Raw genomic sequence first — 24,185 nt, forward strand, 5'->3', positions numbered from 1 at the left:
CATTGGCTGGCATTGCAAAGCAGCCAATCCCAAAATGCCATTCATTGTCCTTGGTGCTGATTGGTTGATTTGCTTAGGTGTGATAATAAATGTGACTTTCTATTACTCGTAAATAAGTGTAGCAGTAAAATGTACTGCCACCTGCAGGTGGGAGTTGGCATCACTTAAAACCAATGTTTTTCACCATTTTTCTGGAAAGTTTTCAATGAACTCTGTTATGCACAAGCACAAACAAAATGACGCAATTTGTTGATTTTAAGCTCATTTCCATGATAAATGAGGTAATAAATGAGTTGAGTGCTGGAATTAGTTTAGATTTTGATCTAATTTAGGACAAAACCACTGAGCTCCAGCATTAATAAAAAGTCAGATTATCATTGGAATAGCATTAGCTCAATTTCTCATCTTTCAATCTCCAATTTATCACCGTCACTGAGTTTACACAGGTAGATAACCGTAACCCACAGTAAGAGAACTGCATCATCTGCAAAGGTTGAGAGCTTGATGTTCAGAGACCCTTTAGCTTTGAGTTTAAGCTATTTCCTCCACTTACAGCTAACCTTTCTTCACTAACTAAAGACAAAAATCAAGAAATAGTCCTATTACCACATTCAAGTAACATTACATGCTGGAATGCATGTGGAAACATAGGCCAGAAAACTCAAATCCAGTTATACCAACACAGGTTTCATGAACCTGATGGATTTTATCTCCTTCCAGCTGCCAGAAAATGTCAACACATTCAATTTTCTTCCTTCGGCTGGCAGCGGCTCATCGGAAAGGCTGCAGCAAACCTGTTTGTCGTTAAGTTTTCTGTCCACACAGCGAGCTGGTAGTCATAAGAAAAAACTGGGCCTAATCTGAACAGTGTGTGAGGGGGAAATAAAAAGAGAATAACATAAAAGGTGAGAGCTGAAGTGCTGAGAAGTGAGGAAAGCAGAATCCCAAACAGCTCTGCTTCAAACAACAGACAGTAGTTGGCAGGAACTGGACCAAACGTGGCCAACAGAGCAGTGAAAGTAAAGTTTAAACTCTTCAGATGTGGCTAGCGCGAGCCAGCATTTAGCCCGCTTCATGAAAACCTAAGTTTTGGGCATATTTAGCAACACCAAATTCCGGCATTTGCTGACAAAACAAATTGTTTTGTTTACCATCGCGCTGCATGCTTTCACCCGTTCACCCTGCAGTTTCACATGTGGGAACTGAAAGAGAGAAGTGGGCCTTGAAAAAAACAAAACCCTCTCTTTCTGCTACATGAAACTCTGAAATATCTGCTTGATTTGGAAAGGTTTGACCTTTTGTTTTCTATTGCATGTACAGTCTTTGGCTTCAAAGAACATGCAAAAAGCTAATCGTGACTGAATTGTAGGAATCTTGACCACAATCTGTATATTTTATTTCATTTTGCTTGGCAGCATCTCTGTTAATCTCTTCAATGAAGAAATTAAAGTCTTCACATTTAAAACACTCTTAATTAGGTTCCTGTTGCTAGCCATACTAACAGCTGATGCAATGCAACGGCCCTCTGCTAATAATACAAATAATGAGCTCCAAAATCCGAGCTGGAAGGCAATAAAATGAAGTTTTTGTGTTGTTTTTATATAATTTCATATTATAATTGTTAAAACGAAACTGGGCAAAAACTGGTATCAGAAAGGTCAAAGCTATAAAAAAGAAAAATAGGATTTAGATCTATTTATATGACAATAAATGAAGAATAAGTTCAACAGGCAACTATTCAGCCTTTTCTCATGACCCTCTCTTGGCAGCTTTATCAGAAAAAAATGGATCTCAAGAGGTTAAAACAAAGCAGAAATTAACTGCTAAAAATTTGTAGTGTGGGTTGTTTTAAGGTTGACAAATATAACGGATTTTATCTGTTTGTTGAATCCGTTCAGCAGACGGAGAGCAGATTGGTCCCTGCTGAGCACAGACTGAGGTCCTTTCACTTTGAATCACAATCACTTCTTTCAGCAGCTTCTATCAATGAGGCCTTCTTACCCAGACAAAAACTCACAGGCACACACATACACTCCTAATCACATTTTTACTGTGCAAGACTCAGATAAAGTGTTTTTTTCTTCTTCTTGGATTTGTTTACGGTAAAATATTCCAGGTAGAGGCCAACGTGCCTGCAGACACAGAAGCAGAGTGTGGATAAAACAGCTGACATGTGGGGGCCGTGTCCAGCTCCCAGAGCTGGGTTTATGGGCCGAACTCGCCTCTTCTCAGATAATTATAAAGTCGAGACAAGAGCCTTAATGACCAGCTGTCCTTCTGCATAACAAATAACTCGGCTCAAAATAGCAGCAAACGTCGTTTCTCTCCGTTTACCTGCCATAATATGACTCAACTTGCTAATTCTCACAGCAAATCAAACAGCGGACTATATCAGAGTCCATAATGGACACAAACTGCTTAGTAAGTTGGATTAATGAGAGTTTGTTTGTGTGCCCCCTTCACTTCCTCCTGAGTCATTCTGTTGGGGCTTCATTCACGGCCTGAAAGGAACATGCCAGGAAGCTGTCAGCGTGGCCGACTCTCTGCAGAATCAGCTGCCAGCTACAACACTGACAGATACACTTCCTCTCCCTTTAACCCAGAACTTCTCATGTGATCCAGTCAGCGCCTCGCCAAGCTGGAGAGAGGTATGTCAGAGTGAATCACTTACTGTTTTTCTACTATCCTCCCCACATGAGGCCCCTCTGGGTCCAACAGCTAACACAACATTCACTTACTGCAACTTACTTTAGTTTCTGCCTTTGATCTCATCTCTGCTCCTAAAGGATATCACTTTACAGTTTTATAAAAATATATACAGCAGTGTGAAAATAAATGGTTACTATATTTCTATTGTGGGAAATAATTAAATATGACATGTACGGACGGACGGACCAGAAACAAAATCAATGGACGAATGGATAGAAAGATGGATGGATGAAACGATAGATGGATGAAACGATAGATGGATGAAACGGTAGATGGATGAAACGATAGATGGATGAAACGGTAGATGGATGGACACAGAATAAAGTAAAACAACCAAAACATTCAAATTTCCCATCTTTATCCACATCAGGAAATAAATCAGATTCCGAACTTTTCCAGGTTTTGTGGGAATCCTGGAAAAGTTTCCTACAAAAAGTTTCCCTCGGTTTGTGGAAAGCAGCAGGACTCCACATTATAGAGCAACATCACTACAACAACCACTGGTGCAACAATAACAATATAAAGAACCATCTGATTGGCTGTTAAACTCAGACAGTTGGCAGTTCTCACTCTGCAGGCCAATAAGATTCAGCTTGTTGGATGGAGAATCCTGCTTATAGAGAGTTTCCAAATATTCTTCATCCATTGTTTCTTTCACAGGAGGAAATATTTAGAAAAGCACCTAAGTTTCCTTTAGTCTGTAATGTCATCCAGTTTGAACAACTGGAACAAAAAGAGGAGGAAATGTGAGGAGGAATGAGCAGAGGTCATGAGAACCTCAGGCTGGTGATGTGTTTTGTTCCCTTCATGGTCACTTCATACCACAGAACATGCTGCGTCCTGCTGCTGAACTGCGTCAGCAGACCTGAAGCATCAACACAGGAAGCTCAGCTCAGGTTACAAACATGCAGAAGAAGAAAACTAGCAGGGTTCAAGAGGTCAGATTATCCCAGACTCAACTTCCCAGAGTTCAGTGGGCTCCAGCCTCAGATTTAAACCCAAAACGTGACGGTTGACCATATTAATATTAATAATCTATAATATTAATATCTATTTATGTAAGACATTCATACAGTGCAGAGAATTTAAATGTAGGAGGAAGGAAGAAAATAAGAATGGAAAGAAGGACAGAATGAAAGAAGAGAGGGAAGGAAGAAAAGAAGGAAGCCAAAATGGAAGGAGGGAAGAAACTAAAAAAGGACAGACTAGAAGGAAGGAAGGAAGGACAGAAAGAAGCCCAGATAAATGTAAGAAAGGAAGGATGGATGGATGGACAGATGGATGGATGGACAGAAGGAAGGAAGGAAGGAAGGAAGGAAGGAAACCCAGATGGAAGAAAGGAAAGACAAAAAGTAAGACGGTAGACTAGATGAGATGAACAAAGGAAGTTGGGAAGGAAAGAAAGGAGGAAGTAAAAAGAAAGGAAGGAAATAAATGAGAAAAGGAAGGAAACACAGATGAAAGGAAGGAAGGAATGAAGTCCAGAAAAAAGCAAGGAAAGAAGAAATGAAAAAAACCCATATGGAAGGAAAGACAGAATAGAACAAACAAACAAAAGAGGAAGGAAGGAATTAACCCTGATTGAAAGACATTTAAGGAAAGAAGGGAAGTAGGACACTGTGAAGGGAACTAAGACTGGAGGTAGCAAGTAAGAAAGGTAGGAAGGAAGGAGGACATGTAGAATAAAGGACACAAGCAATGAAGGACATGAAAGAGGAAAGCAACATGCATGTAGGAAGGAAAGAAGGAAGGAGGACACATGGTTTTCCTTCCTGCCACTGGTTGGTGTAACAGAATAATAACCCATCATCAACACCCGTATTTCCTATCAACAAATCATTCACAGGTTTTTATTTTTCAGATGTTTACTTCCTGGTTCTGGCTGTGCAACCGTTTCAAAACAAACATGGTGGATAAATCGTCCGGTAACAGCCAGATGAGATATGAATGACTTTTAAACATTTAGAAGGTGATGTAAAGTTATGAAGTAGTTCAAGTTTGGAAGAAATAAACACCGTGTTCGGCGGATGAGAGAGAAAAAAACGAGATTACAGTTTTCCAAAGCCAAATGAAACTGAAGTTAAAGTGTTTAACCATAACGACCCTAACCAAACCACAAAATTAGTTTCAAAGTGGTTTAAAAACAACAAAGTTAATATTTGGAGTGAAAAGATGTGCGTGAGAAATACCTGTATAAAAAAGCTGCTTACTAAGACTACAGCTTGGTGTAAACTGTACAGTTTCCCATAAAAGAACAACAGGACAGTGGGGAGATGGTTTCCCCCTTTTTATTTCTCCACCAATCACATCCTCACATGTTTGGATTATGCTAAACAGCTTAACTCAACAAAGAGAGTCGCACAAACACATCTAAGAGAGAAAAAAACAGCATGTTGGCAAATACCTGCCACTTCTTGGAAATTAAGTTCACAAACCTGCTGATGGGGGGCTGCTGAAACAAAAGGCAATGTGTGTCTGTGTGTGTGGATGCAACGGTCTGCAGCACACCCATGGTAGACTATTAAACTGAGCAGCAGAGGGGAATACATGCACAGCTCCAAAGCATAAAAAAGTAATTAGCATCTTGTGTAGTGTGATGGTGGGTGTGTCTGAACTACGCCTTATGGAAAAATCTGGAGCAGGAACGGCCTCTGGATTTCCTTCTGGGATGAAAATAACAACCTGCAGCCGTTTTTAAAGCTTGATCCCGAATGTCTGCTTGCTTTTTTTTTTTTTAACTATAACAGATTGTGAGCACAATTAAAAAAATAAATGAAGCAAAAAGTTACAAAGATCTGCAAATCTGAGTCACATCAGGAGGTTCTGGTTTCGCAGCTGCAGCTGATTAGCAGAGGAAACGTTAGGATGTAGAAATGTCAGATTTTCTAATTAAATGAAGTTCTGTAAGTGAAGTAAAGCTGTACTAATGATTATTTTAGTAATCGATTACTGTATCAATTTTTCTGACTATTAATCTGATTAAAAATGGAACATAGTGCAGATTTTACATTGAAGAACTTCAGCCATTTTTATACAGTATTAGCAATACATTAAAATATGCCAACAATTGCTTTTTTAAATAACAAAATAAACATTGTATTGCCTAAAATATTACATCTAAAGCTAAAAATATAAAAACATCAACATGTGAAACGCTCAGACCCTTCTGCTTGATTTGACATAATAACAGTAGGGCTGATCTGATCATTTTTTGATTTTTTGATTAAACAATTAAATAATTGGACAGCAAAAGGAGATTAATATATTTTTTATTTTTACAGTATTTGAACCAGGAGAAGCTAAAACTGCTATCTGAGTTTTGAGTAGAACATATTTACAGACAAATAGTTTTTTAATCATAAATTCAAAATGTATGTATATTTTTACACTTTTGTCTTAATTGCTGCTCTGAGGAGTTTATATTTTACTCTATGCACTCCAGTTAATCAATTACTAATTTAGTTGATGATTATTTCAATAATCGATTCATGACAATTAGTCGTTTCAGCTCTAAATTGAAGGAATTCCTTTCCAGTTTCATGCTGCAGATTGGAATGAGAATGTCAAAAAAAGTTTTAATCAGAGAGAAAAACCCAGAGAAGACAGAGATGGATGAAAGCCGAATCTACTTTTTTCTCCTAAACATCCCAGTCAGAGCTGCATTCCAACGCCAGTTTCTCAGAGGATCGACTCAGCAGGGCTGCACAATAACACAAAGTCTTCTGGAAAACGAGGAGGCAGCAAGCAAAGAGAAGAACAAACACCTCCTGACTGAAAACGGAGCAATATGCCATAATGATTGCAATTGTAGTTAGTGCATGCAATCCGATCCAAATTGCACTGATTGGATATTATATTTCAAGTCATGCATTCACGTTCTGTATAATCTGTGATATAATTGGCGGAGGTGGAAAGATCCTCAAATGCAGATAAAACTGAATCATTTTCAGCCTTTTTGATCTTGTGCAGCTCTTTAACTTTAAAAAGTCCTTACTTGAACACTGGCGTGATTATGGAGTCTTTATAGTATTTAGAAAGTGTTTGAAGTTTCCAATTAATTTTGATGTCATCCACGTGGAAACAATTCACAATTGCTGCAAGACTTATACTCAGCATTCCTTTTGTTTTGTTTTAATTTTCTGGAGGCGGGGAAAACCCTGACGGAGCCCGAACGCCCCCCTCCGTCATCAAAATGAAGATTTACAGCAGCAGTGACTAATGAGACAAAGCTCTGTGTCAGGAGACATTTAGAGAAGACGACAACCTCAGCCAGAATTTCACAAATGACTTTGGCTTCGTCCCAGTTCGCCTGGTGCTCACAGTGAAAACTTCACCACAAGTCCACCTCTCTGGCTGCAGAAAGTTGCACTAAAACAACATTTGTAATCCACAATAACGACAAAATTGGTTTGGTGGTTTTGTGTGAGGAGGGTACAGTGATTGCTGATGAACTTCTTCAGCGAGGCCAGAATTCACTGCAGTGCAGAAAAAAAGGATTGCAGCCAAGCGGAGCAGCCAGTGTTTGCTCATTCACTGGCTTCTGTGGGAGTCGGATGTGTGTCTCTTTTTCCACCACAAAGAGCTCAGCACCACGTCTCCTTTCTGTCCTTCACTGGGCCCCTATTCATTTGGTTACTGCTCCCATTTACAAACAATCTCAGCAATCATCTCTGTCCATCGGGGACAATTTTTCACTCTCCAGCAGTAATCTGCTATCATTTCTTTTTCCAACCTAGATGGAAGCATTATCTGCGTCCCTTTGATCTCAGAAATTCAACAAAGACAGACCAAGAAGATGTTTAAAGTCTGGATTTAGCAGAGATACGAAATGCAATGCAACTTATTCCCTGAAACACAAAAACAATTTAAAAAAAGATGAAGGGAAAGCTGTTTTTACCCACAGGAATGAGAAACCCAATACCAACCGTTACATAATGACGCAGTCGCTCAGAATAAATGAAAATAAAAACTGCCTGTGCTTTTACATCACTTCTGTCACCCAACAATAAAAACAAACTATACAAACTGCTAGAGTTTGCAGCTAGCAAGCTAACGTAGCCATCATTAATTCAGAGTTACCATGTTAATGTTAGACTATTGGCACTTTAAAAAGTGTTTTTAAAAAGCCTGATTAATGAAGTCATCTTGTAAAAAACAAACTGAGTGCAACAGAAATTACTTGTTACGGCCAGACCTAGAGGGTCTTTAAGGTTTGGATTTAGCAAAGACCTAAAATGCAATATAGCTCGTTTCCATAAACATTAAAACAATTTGAAAAAAGATGACAGGAATGCTTTTTTTTTTTTACCCACAGGAATGGTTGGGTAAAAGAAACCCACCCATTCCCGTGAAACCCAAAACCAAACAGTACATAATGATGCAGTTGTTCAGAATAAATGAAATTAAAAACTGCATTTGGCTTCATACAAACTACAATACCAGGAAACCAAGCCAGTTTTCTCCAATGCTTTAGCTACTCATCTTTGTAGTTAGCAAGCTAATATAGCTTGACATAAGCTTTATGTTAAAACTAAAATGTTAAAACTAACATTTTAAAAAGTTTGATTAATGAAGCTTTGTTGTAATAAACAAACTGAGAACATAGAAATTACATGCTATGTTTTAGCTGCCAACCCAAGCTAGTAGCTAATAATGCTATAATGTCAAATTAGATTTTTCATTTTGAACTTATTTTGAATATTGATCATTTATAATGTTTAGCACTTAAGACATAATAGGCATTTATGTTCTAAGAAAAATAATATGAACAGTTTAAAACGTTTTCGTTTTTTGACTTTTAGTATCTTTATACTGTCCACTCCAATATCTGGGGGCAGTTTCTTCTCATCACTGTGAGTTTATAATAATACTGAGAAATTATCTTGTAAATTCATATTTGTTTTCACTTCTAAAAACTGTATTTATGTCAAGTCCTGCTCAAATTAACATAAATACCGTTTTACTGCTAATTTTTTTTGATTAACCAATTAATGATTGGATAGCAAAATGTGCTAACAAAACAGGATATTTTTGTACAGTTTTGACTTTATTAGCCCTTAAATTGACTTTTTTGAGTCTGTATTCAATTACTAAATTTTTAGCAATTATTTCAATAATTGATTCACCACGATTAATCGTTTCAGCCCTAATTTTTAGCACCAAAACAACGGGGAGAACCTTTACAAGGAGCCTAACTATGCGGGCATTTAGTCTCCTTTGCAATAAAACAAAGATTTCAGCATTGAGACCGATTACAATAAAAACGATTAATGTTTACTGCTACCTCTGTCCATTAGGACCATAAAGTAGCGTTGTAGCTCCCTGCTCCCTTCATTTTTAGCCTCTACATTCAGTCCCCAGACAGCAGGCAGCACAAAGGCCCATCAATTTCAAATGTCAGCGGCGTGTGTGTTTGTGTGCGCCTTGCTGCGGTGAAACATGTCAGGGGACTTGTCTGTTATTTATCATAACCCCAGAGTGTCGCTAGGTTATCAAATGATGTCCGCGGAGCAGATCTGTCATCTTAATCCTTATAGTCCACCCCCAACACACACACACCTCTATCACCTCTAAAGCCACTCCTCTTCATCTCACTCCTGCTGTCAGATGGTGTGCCTTTAAAGCCTCTGACATCCACTGAGAAAGTCAATCACAGAGAGCAGATATTGGATGGTCTTACAGGGATTAGGGTCAAGTCAACATGGAGAACAAAATAGGAAAAAAGAAGAGATGAAAAGAGTAAAAAAAAAAAAACTAAAATCATGAATAAGACAAAAGGCTAGGTGGTGTAGAGAGGTAACGTGGCTCCATATGTGCTGGTTTGAAGTCTGCAAGGCGTCATGTGGGTAAATGGGATTTCCTAGTGAGGGGAGGTGAACGGGGGCTTAAAGCAGCTCAACTGATCTCCAGGGAATCAGGAGGATCTGATCTTAGTCAGCATAAGTCCAAGGAGGAAAATGAACGCACAATCTGTTGATTTTTAACGGAGATGCTTGATTAAAACACAAAAAAATACAAATAAAAGTGCAGTATGCAAGTAAATAACCAAAGAAAGGGTAAAACGGCACAGTTACAGTCTTACTGGAGACAAATATAGTCTGAATGGTTTTCATTCATGCTGCATTGCACAAAACCAGATGCAACGCAGAGCAAATGGCTAAAACTGATTCTTAATTACCCGCCCTGCTTCAGCCTGTTAGCAGTCACAGTATATAACCCATCATCTGAGCTGCTAACTCCTGCATTCAGTTTCCATTAATGGCAGCATGAAGAACAACACGGTCAGTGTTTATAATGGAAACAATCTCACAAAGAAACAATCTTTGTGTGGATGTGATCATAAAGAGCACCTCCTATCTGGATTTAATTATTTAGCAGGTGGGAGAGATTGCTGCCTTCATTTTTCATTAATAATGGAGCTACAGGCTGCATCTGTATGTGCTGATGTCTTAATATGGAGCTAAAATGTTTAACTGCACCTTCAATTATTCAATATTCATTAAAGAAATCAGGTTTAATACGAACAAGCAGAAGTGGAAATATTCCAGAGATAAGTTTAAGAAATGAATATACTAAGGAAATGTTAATTTATTGAAAATATTTATATGATGGGCAGAATTTACATATGGAAACTGCAAAGACAAGAAAAGGCAAGAAAAAAGGAGAAGACAGAAAGGAAGGATACAATGAACGAAACAAAGGAAGAGTGGAGAAAATGAAAGGAAGATGGGAAGGATAGCAATACAAGGAAATGGAGAGATGAAGGGAATTAATATAGGAAAGGGAACAAGGAAGGAAATAAACGATGGACGGACACGAATGAAGAAAATAAAGTTATAAACAAGAGAGAAAACAGGAAAGAATGAATGAAAAGACAAAGAAGGAAAGAGGGAAGGGTCAAAAGTAAAAAAGAAAAGAATACCGAAAATGAAGAAATGAAAATGAAAAGAAATGAAGGAAGAGAAGTAGTAATGAATGAAAAGGAAGGAACAGAGGACACCAGGAAGGAGGAAAGGAAGTAAAAAGGAGATGCAGGAAGAAATTAAAAAATGAGACAAAAAGGAAGGAACAATCAGGAGAAAATAAAGAAAAATGAAAAGGAGGGAAAAAAGTAAAAAAAAGAAATGAAAGGAAGAAAAGGAGGAAGGAACAAACGGAATGAAAGGAAGGAAATAAGGACAGAAATATGGACACAATGGAGAGAAAGAAGGAAAGTAACAGGACAAAATAATCACAATGGGAGAAAAAAGAAGTGAACAAAGAATGCCATGAGGAAGAGATAAAGGAAGGACAGAGAGAACAAAGCGGGACAGGAAACATTTGAATAAACAAATGAATCCAGAACAACAATGAGAACAGATCTTTGAACGGTTTTCAGTGACGTAGAGGTGAACGAAAACAACAGAATATCAAACAAATCCGCCATCATCCTTTCTGAACCCATGATGATGCATTCACGCCTACAGATCGCAGACTCACACTGACTAATGGTAATGAAAGCAAAAGTGGTTTAAAATGGATTGCTGCTGCTGTGCAGCGCCCTGCTGAGGTCCAGAGATAACCGGCTGGTTAATGAGGTAAAACTCCAAGGAGAAAAATGTCCGGTGAATGCCAACGCTGGAGGCTTATCTCCTGATTCACACATGAGAATTCACCTACTGTGCAAACACACTGCAAGGCGATACAGCAGGAAAAAACAGATTAGGTGAAACAAGATGAAAACACAATGGAGACTTTATTTCACCAAACTCATTAAGTACCAAAAACAGCCGTCATTTATTAGGTTGGATCACTTTGAGCTGAGGCTTCCTGTGGTTTCCTTCGGTTAATGCCATTTCTGGTCCTACTGCAGAGAAACAACCACCAAGCTTAAACCAGGTATTTAAATTCACATCACTAAACTTTTTAGGTCAGTTAGGATTACCAAATACCCATTTTGTTTCCTACATGCAAAAAACAAGTAGTTTGCATGAATTTCCTTAGTATTTGATCATATTTAGCTGTAATCTGGCTATTTAAGTTGCTTTTAGAGTAACAGCTTCTTCATTCCTGAGCAGCTTTTCAGAATCAAGACACCAAATTTCAAAAGTCGTCGCTGCAACAGGAACTTGGAAAGCAGCAACATCATAGATATCAGTCCACTAATGCATGAATAGTTCATTTAGAGTGTTAATTTGATTATCTATAGCGTGAAATGCTACTGGATGTTTGCTTTAGGTCATAAGAGTGCTAAATTATTAGTTACTGTGTTCTGTCAGATTGAAAAATTCACTTAAGCTAATGACTAACATTTAGTCATTAGCTAAGCATTATTTATTGTCTAAATCAGACAACAATCTTATAACTTTACCAAGTGAAAAAGACTTACAGTTAGCCATTTTGTAATGTTTATAAGGTGTTAAAAGTGAAAATTTGCTGTGACACTGTACAGCAGCCAGACCCACTGTACTGTTCACCTAAGAAACCAGGATAAAATGTGTAAAAAAGTACAAAAAATTAAAACTATTAAATGCTCTAGAGGCATTAAAATGATTCCATAGGGCTAGGGTTTAATAAAAATCTGAAACTCTCTTCAAAACAGCCACTGATCCATCTTCTAAGCTTGTGTGTTCTGGTTTTAATTTATCAAAAAGTATGAGTGGATTAAGTTGGGGACTGGAGAATGATCAAGATTCCTCGCTGCTCTGCAAACTACCACAAGCTTCTTGTTTTAACCTAACAAGCAAAGGCATATATTTAGGATTTAAAACTGCATTCAAAAAGAGATCCAGACCAAATTCCTGCCTAACTGTCCTCTCATCCACAGACACGTCCTCACGCAGCAGCCGCATCACATTCTTGGCATTTTCGCTAAAAGCCAATTATGGCTTCCCAGGCCGGCAGCTCAACAAGCCAGCGGATTCTCTCCTAATTAACATCACAAATAAGAACAAAACATCCCCTCAGATTTGTGCTGATAATACAGCAGCTGGATTTTCCAAAAGGCATGCAAGCCCTGGAGCAGAACACACTCAATACCGGCTCACTGCAAGACGTTAAACCAGAAATTCAAGGAAACGACACTGACACACTGTAGCGTGGGATCAATTGCAGACATAAGCAGAACTGTTGTGCAAGGACAATTTACATGCTCCAGCTAGATTCAAAACACATGCAAACGCTGCAAAATGCAAACGTGACAAAGTTTTAGAGGTGACTCAGACATAAAGACAGACAGATTGTACGAAGAAAAGCTGCTGGAGCATGTTTGGAGTAACTGGGTGAGCTCAATCAAATTCCTGCTGGTGGCAGACAGAGAGCTGACTGAGTCAGGGTCTGTAGGTGTGGTGTGTTTAAACAGGAAGTGGGCTTTGCTCCAATTTCCTGTGTATCTCCAGGAAGTGGGGATCTTAGTCTGGACTCAAAGGTGAGCAAGGCATTCATAGCGAGTCGCCTTTAAACAACAAGTTCAGCAGGAAATAAAGGGAAACATGTGCACCTCAGGTGTGGACATGAATGTCCCAACAGATAAATAAAAAAGAAAAGATTCAAAAGACAAAAAGGAGTGACAGATCAGGACCTAAATCTGTAAAATCATAGTCATAGATTATGTCTGAAACAGGCAGAAAAACTGTCAGAAACGTCAAAACATCAAAATTTCAAGCATTTTTTGAAGATTTTTTGTCACAAACCAACTAAAAGAAGTCCATAACATGGAACTGAGCAAATGTCATGCATGGTTTCAAAAATCTTGGCAACTAAAATCTGAAACGTGGAAGTAAAACATACAGTGTCACAAAAATACTCCTAAAGGTACATAATTTCCAAAAAGTTATTCAAGTAAAGTATTTACTCCTCAACTCTGCCTAGGATGTTTGTTTACTTCAATATAGTGTGCTGGGTTTTATTTAGGGGTATCATTCAGAGTCCAGCATAAACACCATATTCATATTAATAAAAGTAAAGATATTTTTAATTTTCAACCATTTTGTGTTGCTCTATCATATAAAACAGTAATTAAGTGATTAAGATGTAAAGCAAGGTATTCCATAAAAAAAAAGTATCACTCACGGATATCTGGAAGACCTCCTGCGTGTCATCGAGCATCTGAACCCGTATGGAAACCTGCCGTCCCGGGGGCTGGACCGGAGGACGCATGCCGGGCTCCAGGGTGGACACTCCGAAGCTTTCCGGGGCGCCCAGCCGCTGTCCGGCTGTGGAGGGCCTCTCGGTCAGTTCAGACATGGTGATGGGCTTTCAAAAGGCAGCAGGAACCGATGTTCACGTCTGATGGAGAGAAAGAGGACAGAAACATTGCTCAGATACAAATAGTTGATTTATTAAAAATCCGACATTTGTATTGCATCAAGATGGCCGACTTCTTTCCATAAAATTACCGATTACATTTTTTCAAGCTCATCGTTATATTTGAACGTTTTTATGTGAATTGTGTTACTCACTGAATACACAGGAAATGTTAGTTTTCTCACATTGCTACACCTAAACATCACAATTTTTACAATAGCTTTTCTGTCATATTAGCTTAGCCTTCGTAGCAAAACCGTTATTTTTTTGCAGTCGACTTTACTCCGCCATTCAGCTGAGCTGGACGACCGCTATTAAGTAGATACCTTTGAGAGTTTGTCAAGTGTTTATATTTCAAAACAAAATCATATAAAGAGTATTTTATATCCCAAACCGGACTCCGTTTGGACCGTTTCTCCTCCCGTTCTGCTGTGCCCCGCCGCCATCTTGTTTTTAAACAGAACCGCATAAGGTGCATTTTACATCCCAAACCGGACTAAATTTGGACCGTTTCTCTTTCAAGGTCTGGTATAGCCAGACGTCTTCTTTGTTTTTTTTAAAGAGAGCCTCATAAAGTGCATTTTACATCCCAAACTCCATTTGGATCGTTTCTCGTTCAGGTTCCAGTATACTGGGCCACCATCTTTGTTTTTAAATCCATTGGTTCCGCCCAAGGATGACCAGCGTCGCCCTCTGTTGGATGGAGGCCAAACTACAACATTTCCAAGTGGACGTTTTTAGTAAATTTAATGGAATTAATTTTAGTCTAATAAACATTAATCAACAATTAATAGTAAGTCGATTAATTGATTGAAAACCTAAATCACTAATTGGTTATTTAATGGGGTTTAAGTCGGCTTTGCACAATGGTTAAACCACAACATATTTCACTGAGCAATGAAGAAATTGGCCACAAACCTCAACACAGCAAAAGCAGACAGACATGTCTCACACCTTTCCAGACATTCAAACATTCCAGCAGGTGGAATCTAAACACAGACCTCCATTCAAGGCCAGCCCAGACTTGAATTCAGGCCTCCAGACTGGAGATATACGGTCCAGTCCAGAGGGTTTCTGTCTGCCTTTCCCCTGCCTCCATCCCACACTTGATAAACCTCAACCGCAGGCAATAAATATCCTCTCTCTGAGGCAGTCGGTGACATCAGGGTGGAGGAATGTCTTAGAAGACAGACAGGAGGGTTGCTCACTTCTGCACTGCCTCAACAAGAGATCCAGGAGAGGAAGGTGGCCTCGGTTCAGTAACCTCTTAAATCTTTAAACCAATCAACCATCCTGCACCAATAATCTGAGGACACGATACATTTTTATTCTCTTTTGAGCCAAAGTTTAGCAGCTAAATACAGATTATATCAAATATTTGCGTGTAAAAAAATGATTCCTTAATTTAAGACATTAAATCACACTAAACATTTCCTGTTTTGGGCCAGTTAAAATTCCTAAAATTATTTCTACTACATAAATATCAGAAACATTTGAGAATATATTAATATACTATTAACGTCTGAAGTCAAATAAAGTATCACTTGGGTCAAACATTTTGGATCTACTTCCTTGAGCTTCTCACCTGAATTTTTTTCCAGACAGAACTGGTGGAACTGAGTCAGATTTGCTCACAAACACGTTTTTAGCTCTGTCCACAAATTTTCCACAAGAATGAAATCAGAGTTTTGTTATGATAACCCAAAAACATCAGTTTTGTTGTCAAACTTTGTAACCAGTTTGACTGGATACTGAGAGTCCTTTTCCATTTCCAAAACCCATTAGTGTCCGAACTTCAACTTTCTGGCTTCAATATTTCAATATTTTGCTTCCTGCTGCAGCAAAATACCCCACAGGATGATGCTGCCACCCCATACTTCACAGTTCTCATATTCTCCAAATATATTGACAGTCAAACATGTTTTCCTTGCTTCAGACCACAGAACGTGTCTCTAAACATTTAGGTATTTGTTCCAGACTGTGTTGTCTTTTAAACTGATGACTTCGCTATCTTTTTATACAGACAGGCTTTAACTATATACAGAGTTTTAAATATTTACAAGGAGACAGTTTGGGTGGCCGACTTCAAAGTGTTCAATGTAATTCACATTGTCAACAGGATGATGCAGCGACAGCCACTTAAAACAAGGAATAAGGAGAAAAAGTTGTATTTTTTACACAGAAAAATAATCTGCAAACTCTAATAACAATAATATATATTTTTTTAATCGACAACATAAAAATCCACTTTGGAGTCAATTTAAAAGGCCTCAATAATTTCAAAGGGTTTTTATTGTATGAAAGCTGCAGCCAGACCAGATCAAAGGATGAGAAAACAAAGTGGATCAGGAAGAGTTGGCTAGCAGCAGCAGTAATCTATGTCAGGCACCAGGAATTTAACCTCGTTTTCAAGTCTGTATTTTCTCTCCGTTATTTTATTTTTTTTATTTTTTTGCATATGCATGAGATCTGATGATTTAAAACATACGTCACAGGGTAAAAATCACCTTTTTCTCTCTTTATTGCTTATTTTTAGCACCTTTAATAATTTAATCAAAATAATATCCTCATATTAACCTTTGTTTGAGGATCTGAAATACTTAAATGTGACCAAAAAACAAAATAGCTAACTTTTTTAACTTCTAATACCGATATCTGAACACTAATATATTGACTTAAAAGGTCTCCTTTTTTAAACATTGACAGAAATGTACTGAATTATGAATTTATTTAATAACTCTGCACCAGTACAGCACACATATTTAGACCGCAACAAGACATTTTTCCTGCCAACACCCTTTACCATCGACAATAACTTTTTGAAAACTTTCAATTAATGAGTTACAGCAAACTTTAATTTCCTTTGGGGTCAACAAAGTATTTTTTAATATGAATTTTAATTAAGCGTGGTCAAACATGTAAAAACAACTTTAATTCATTCAGTTTTAGGAGTAGAACAGCCCAAGTAAAAGTAATTATAAGAAATTGAAACTGATGAAAACAATAGGTTGACTATGTTGGACTAACATGTACAATGTAGTTCCCTGTACAAATAAACTGCAACAAATGGTTCAGAAAATGCAATTAGGAACTCTAAATATAATGTAAAATACAAACAATAAAGCACACACAGCAAAAACACTCAATCTTAGCAAGTAGTTTCTAGTGCAAATATCTTTGTAAATTTGAAATAAAAGTAACTTAAAAGTAACTTTTCAGCCAGATATAGAGGCTTGTTTTAAGTAAGTAATTCCTTAATATTGATTAGTTCCATTAGCAGTTCAATTAACTTATAACATGGGAAAAATGTCTTACTGTAAGTGAAATAATCTGCCGATTAAAGAATTATTTACTTAAAACAAGCCTCTATATATTACTAAAAAGTTACTTGCAAGTTAGTTTTGTCTTATTTCAAGTGTACTAAAATATTTGCACCAGAAACTAGACCAAAAGTATTTTGTGTTTTTAGATTAGACTGAATAGATAGGGTATCGGTGATAACTCTATAATGTGTCTTATTCACGTTAATTTTGTTATATTTATAGCTGATTCTCTATCAGTCACCTGTTTGCTCTTTATTAAGGTAATGCAGGTGTAAAAAGATTCTAAATGAAGCCTCCCTTAATCCCTGGGGGTGTCGTTACCTCTGCTCACCTCCATGACAAAAAGCTGGAACTGGAAACTGGAGCCGAACCAAGGAAGTGACCCGACTATAAAGGGAGCTGACATTCAAGTTACTGATTACACCTGTGGGAACATTGGCTCGTCTTTGTGCGCTACTTCCCCCACTGCGTTAAAGTGAAAGCTTATCAGCAGTCCAGTATCGGTGGGTAGCCGTGTTCCAGCCTGCTAGTTTACAGCCCTAATTCACTTTATTACTAACAAGCAGGTCTCGATAATCCCTAGAAAATGGAAAAATCAGACTTGATCTGAAGGAGTGTACCTCCATCACAAATGAACCCATAAAACATTTCTGATTTAAGACTCTGGGATCAGTGTCACCAGCAATTAAACCCAGAGAGGGAAAAAATTGGGAGGTTTCCTCATCACCCTCTATCTTCAGCAGGGAGGCTGGTTGTGCAAGGGTGGAATACAGAGTGAGCCGCTCACACAGCAGGCACAAAGGAAGCCACTGTGGGAGCGTCAGGCAGCGCGGCTTTAACTCACCAAGGCCTCCAGGGACGCCTTTCAACTGGGGTTCGCCCAGCGTTTCCCAAGAGATGGCGACTGGGCGCTGGAGCCTGGGAATCAGATGAGCCACGACGCACATTTCACGTCAAACAGGGCTTACTAATCTGGTTCTACACATTACATTTTGTTCATACGTCATACATTTATTTGGTGGAATTTCCTCAAGATTCTTACAGCGCTGCAAAATACAAAGTTTTACCAAGTAGTTTCTAGTGCAAATATCTTAATACACTTAAAATAAGACAAACTAACTTAAAAGTAACTTTTCAGCAAGATATAGAGGCTTTTTTAAAGTAAATAATTCCTTAATATTGATTTTTTTAAAAGTACAAGTTCCACTGGAAGATTATTTCACTTATAATGTGGAAAAATTTCTAGTATTTTTACTTACAACAAGCCTCTATATCTTGCTGTAAAGTTACTTTTAAGTTAGCTTGTCTTATTTCAAGTGTATTAAGACATTTGCACTAGAAAGTAGAACAAAAACACTTGGTCAGAGTTTGTATTTTTGCAGTCAGTAGCTTTCTTGAGTCACTCTCTAAGCAAATTCTCAGTTTTGAGCTGTTTTTATTGGATTAATTCACATATTTTACACCAGAACTTTGTTTCTGCCTCTTTAACCCGAGTCTTTAGGACGTAAAATTTAAGAAAGTAATAAAAACATTCACAGACTATTTTTGGCACTGATGTTACTGATAGAGGCTTAAAAATGAAAAATGTGAATGTATATTGAAAAAGAGAAGCTGCCGTCACACATGAAACAACATAAAGGGGATGTGACAACCACTTAGTGTGGATTTGTGGTATTTCCCATAATCTGAACCAGTCCTTTTTTGTTGATTAATGTTAATCATTGGCAACTAAAATACCAAAATTAACTTTAATGCATGCAGCTCAAAGGAATGTTTTTAAATGTGGAATTTTATTTACACAGATGTTGCAACCACTGATGCAGCACAACTGTGGGAAATAAGGGAAAGAGAATCAACTGGCACCAAATTCACACAAGAGGAAGTCAAATTGGTAAATATTATAACAAGTTTAATGCTGGGTGTAAATATTTTATTTTTTGGATTATTCCAAAAAGGATAGCATTGGTTGAGCTGCTTCTTTTTATATGTGTGTTTAAGGTTTTTATAACATTTAACTAACAAATTAATCTCGATTTAAACAAAGTGAAGGACCTAACTGAGCCAGATTTACCCTTTATGTTTTATTAAATCTGCACTTTAAAATTCCTAACCTCTCCCTTCCACCAAAAAAATAAATAAAAAAAAAACATTTTTGGGATTATGTTTGATTAAAAAATGGAATATTGAATAAACTGAATGTAGCTATAGCTAGAAAAGATGGTTTTGTGCTCGGATGAGGCGTTTTTGGCTGTATTGAAATGAGTTTATTTAGCCAAAAAACGTTTATAAAATTAACTAAAAGATGCTAAAATTAAAGACAATATTTTTTGTTTCCATATTTATGAATCAATCAGTTTCAAACTGATGTAAAATATATTTATTTTTACCCACACAAGCAGTTTACGTCAGCTGACAGCAAATTATGGCACTCCACTTCAACAATAATTAAATATATTTTTTGAAAATGGCATCTTCTGTTTAATATTTATTACCCAATCTATGTATCCTTAATTTCAAATCATTACTTATTGAATTCTGCGCCTAAAAATTAAGCAAAGTATGAAAAAAATTAAAACAATATTTAAATAAAAACTAACAGAAAAAATAGAAAACACACTTTAAAAACTAACAGAATTAGACAAACAAAAAGTCACAACGAAATAAAACTAAACCATAAAGAAAACTATTACAACCCTGCTACTGACGACTCAGAATGTCTCCGCAGAACCCCACGCACCCTTTAAGAAGCTTAAAATGCAAACATCTGATATATTTTGGTTTCTTAACAGCAGAATTTGACCAAGTATATTTTTGTTAAGTGTGTTTGAAGCCATTTCCAGTCAGATTTTGTTATATTTCTACATTTATTGGTGCATTTTGGATCTGAAAATGAAACATCATGGGGTGTGTCTCTGTCTCACAGCAGAGAACCCAGCAGAGGTTTTATTGCTGACTGTTTTGCAGGACTCCGTTGTTTAAACGAGCCGCCGGGACGAGCTCAAGGCCACAACGCTACACCCGACACGACGTTTTATCATTTTGACACCCTCCCCCGTTCAGCGAAAGGGCAATTTAGCTGCTCTGAGACACAAGCACCAACCACACTGCGACATATTGATTTGAAAACATACAGAGGGGATGTAAAGCAATTGAGCAGGCCATGTTACAGCCACATGCTCCACCAACCACGTGCAAAAAGAAAAAAGTCAGTGCTGCCTCTTTGGTGACCCTGAGCTGTGACCCCACTCAGGAGGGTGCAAAGACGGGGGGAGGGGGCGTACGATCGTCTGAGATCAGTGAGCGAAAGCTCGCTTTGTCAGGCTGAAATAAAACAGATCCGGCCCAGAGAGAGACACATGAAGAAGTTGAGTACAGTAGGCAGAATGTAGGTTAGCAGAGTAATCCGTTAGGCCAGTGCGACGATGTCAGTGGGTTACAGTAAGGCAACCTGTGTTTGTGTGCTGCAGATTAGCATGCATGATGTTTGACTGCAGGAAAACAGAGAAAATACCAGAGCAGGGTAGAGTAGTCAAAACATTTACACAAGAACAGCACGACTTTAGCATATTTTACTAAAGTAAAAGGAAGAAGTAGCCAAGAAATTACTAAAGAGTAAAAAAAGTATTTGGTGAAAGTAACTGATCAAATTATCAATCATTTCATATTAAAAAATTACATCATCAAGTGGACCAAAATGTAAAGTTTAGTGGAAATTTGGGTATTTTAAGAACAAAATGGTTAGGAAAAGGTAATTTTCCTTAATAATCAGTTTCTTTCAATAAAAATTGATTAAACTTTAACAAAAACTGCAGGTGTGTGTCTGGTTAATTTTTGGTTAAAACATGTTTGTTTTTGATTCAGTGGGTAGAAAATCCAGAAATTTTACTCAAATAATAGTAGAAATTACTTATGATAAAATTACTGAAGTAAAAGTAAAAAGTATAAAAATATTAATATTTTCAAAAATGTACTCAAATAATGTAACTAATTACTACCCAACTCTGGAAAAAACAGAAAAACAAACAAAACAAAAAACCAAAAGTGATACAAAAGCAGCTTTTTAAGATACAACCAAACTTAGTTTTTAAATGAACAAATGTTAATATGTTGATGTCTATTATTTAAAGAAAACATGACACTTCCATCTCTGTGCATCACAGAAGCACTATGCCAAACATTTCCAAAGAGTTCCCTTTCTTTAGCATCTTGCGGTCTGCTTTCAGGGTGAATTTGTTGTTTTTAGCATCTGTTTTGAATAATCAAAACAAAAATACTTTATTGATCCCAAAGGGAAAATAAATGTTGCTGTAACTCATGCTTATTCAAATTCTTCAAAGAGTTATTGTAGATAGTGATGATGACTGTTGGCAGGAAAGGTCTCCTGTAGCGGCTTCTATAGATAAATAGATGATTTCAACCTTTTTCAGACTCTTAATTTAGTTTTTATTGCTTATATTGAACATTTAAGTATTTTAAATAAGTCCAAATGTGTCAGAAAACAGAAGCTCTTATGGGGTTTTTATGTTAGTAGGACATATTGATGGGCTAAAACGCCAAATCAGAACTGCAGATAATCAGAAGACAGCCAATAGAAAGGTATGGTTGGCTGATATTAAGCTTACAGTCACACAGGCTCAGTTGGACCCCTAAAGCTCTGCAGATTAGGAAAATAACCAGGCTGCTCTGCAACAGGAGCGTCCTTAAACTACTATGAAGCAAAAAACACATTTAAAGCACAAAAAAGAGAGAAAACGCTCAAATTTGTAAAAGAAAAAAAAACAAACAGCGTTTTGTATGGAGCCACGCTCTGATCCGGGATGCCTTCCTCCTTACCCCGTCTTCCTCCTCCAGGATCCACACACTGCCCACCAGAAAGGAGCCGCTTTTTTGTCGGAGAAATCCCGATCCACCGCTCGGTACCTCGGTGTCGTCCTCGCAGATGGACCGCTCCCTCTCAGCTGGGACGGGGCTTCTGAGCGGCGGCCATCGAAACAAATGCGGCCGGCCGCGGATCAAGCTTCCCAGCAGAACAATAAAGAGCTGCACACCGCCTCCAGCGCTGACGCTGGTGGAGCTGGTGCAACCCGGCGTATCGGGCGCGGAGAGAGCGCAACCAGAGCCAGCGCAACAGCGACACCTCCTGGTTGCTTCCGCTGCACATCTCTCCTGCAAATGTGTTTCACCTTTCCGCATTTTGTGACAAATACAGCTGCAAAGTACTATGATTTATTTTATGTTAATTTTATATGCAAACTATGACGGTGTAAAAGGGACGTTATAATTAGAAAACAAGGAGAAAATCTCCACTAAAAAATGGGAAATTTCTCAGACTGAAAAGTCAGAAATTTGCTAGAAAAAAAGGTTAGGAGATTAATCTAGGAATTTAACGGTTGCATTATCATGACAAGCCCACAGTTTTTAATTTTTTTGTGTTGATTGTTTTCCTATTTGGACTGCAAGATTTGCTTTTAAGTAAGATTAGGTCAATAAACGAGTTTCTCCAAAATCAAGGTAAATACAAAAATTTTAATAAATGCAAATCTATTTTTTGAACTTTTAATATTAATATATACATTTAAAGATATCTATTTAAAAACACTTCCCTAAAAATGAAAACGTGTCTATCTGTATTAACCAACTATGCTTGCTGACCACAATAGAGGTCCAGGATCCGTCCAAAATCCTTCAAAGGGTCACAAATGGCCCCTGGACCGCATTTTGGACACCACTACAGTTTTAGTCTGTAAAAACTGGATGCAAAACTGCAGGACTGAGTGACAACATCATCATCAACAACATTTAAAAACTCATAAAATAACAGTTGCATTGTTTTGTTGCTACAAATCTGCATACTTCCACTTTAAATGAATCACAACTTGACCTACTTTTGGATTTTTTAATAAATTACATTCATTTTCTTATGAGAAAAAAAAAAGAACACACATGGAAACCTCCTGGTGGTGGCGCCGCTGCCATGTCATGCCAGGTCAGATCATGTCTGGTCAGGTCAGGTCAGTAGGTCGTGTTTCTGTGTGGCCTAGAACAAACAAATAAATAAATGTGTCCATGTGTTTATTCCTGCCCTGCTAGAACCGCAAATATGACCCAACAAGATGAGGATGGACAGACAGACAAGAACAAGAACCTCTGAACTCGTGAAACAACACCTGGATACAGCTGGATACAAATACTCAACAGTATAAGTGAGGTAAGTAAGATTAATATGTTGAACACTGAAGAAAGAAGTCTCTGAACTGGCTGTTATTGCTTTAATTGTCTTTTAAAACAATTAAGTTCTTGGATTAAACTATTTATTTGGCTTGCTTTACATTTAATGGGACATTTTTTCCAGCTGTGCACTGTTTTATTTGCTTTACGGTTGTGTTTACTCTAACTTCAGCAGTATAATTAAACGTCTGCGGTCTAAACAGGACATATTTTATCATGATTAGCATGTGATATGCCTGCTGTGTGTGATTATAGACATTTTAAGAGGGAATAAATATGTGTGCAATATTTTTTACTTATCAGAAATGGCAAAATTGCTTTATATAAAACTTTTCAAATGCCTTTTCTTTCCTTTTGTTTTTAAGTGTTAAAATTGATTTCAAACATGTTGGGAAATGTTATTTTGGTTTGATTTCAAAGCTAACTGCCCCAAATGTAAATCCAAATGTGTAATATGAAGTTTTCAGAAGAATATACAAAATATACATAAAACTTGTATAAGTATTAATTAGTAGCATTTTTCAAAATGTTTTGCTATCAAGAAAATAAACTTGGTTTGGAAACAAGAGATCAAAATGGCTGCACATAGATCCATTTTGGGGGAATTAAGTTTGGAGCTAAAACAATAACAGCTTTACCTTG

The 24,185-nt window shown here is 37.4% G+C and overlaps 2 protein-coding genes across 5 annotated transcripts in view; both read right to left on the reverse strand.

Annotated features, from left to right (window-relative positions):
• The window catches only part of LOC114140908 (FERM, ARHGEF and pleckstrin domain-containing protein 1-like), a 44,224-nt gene extending 21,867 nt beyond the window's left edge, over window positions 1–22,357 (reverse strand). The window contains exons 1-2 of one of the 4 annotated variants that reach the window (XM_028011220.1): window positions 22,149–22,357; window positions 13,759–13,974 (exon numbers count right to left, since the gene is read on the reverse strand). In XM_028011220.1, the coding sequence (XP_027867021.1) occupies window positions 13,759–13,932 (174 nt within the window). In that variant the 5' untranslated portion in view covers window positions 13,933–13,974; window positions 22,149–22,357. The remainder of the gene's footprint in view (window positions 1–13,758; window positions 13,975–22,148) is intronic. The other 3 variants (XM_028011218.1, XM_028011219.1, XM_028011221.1) reach the window with 3 other exon arrangements.
• The window catches only part of LOC114140903 (uncharacterized), a 1,158,965-nt gene that overhangs the window by 918,465 nt on the left and 216,315 nt on the right, over window positions 1–24,185 (reverse strand).

This window comes from Xiphophorus couchianus, chromosome 24 (genome assembly GCF_001444195.1).
Source record: "Xiphophorus couchianus chromosome 24, X_couchianus-1.0, whole genome shotgun sequence".
NCBI lineage: Eukaryota > Metazoa > Chordata > Actinopteri > Cyprinodontiformes > Poeciliidae > Xiphophorus > Xiphophorus couchianus.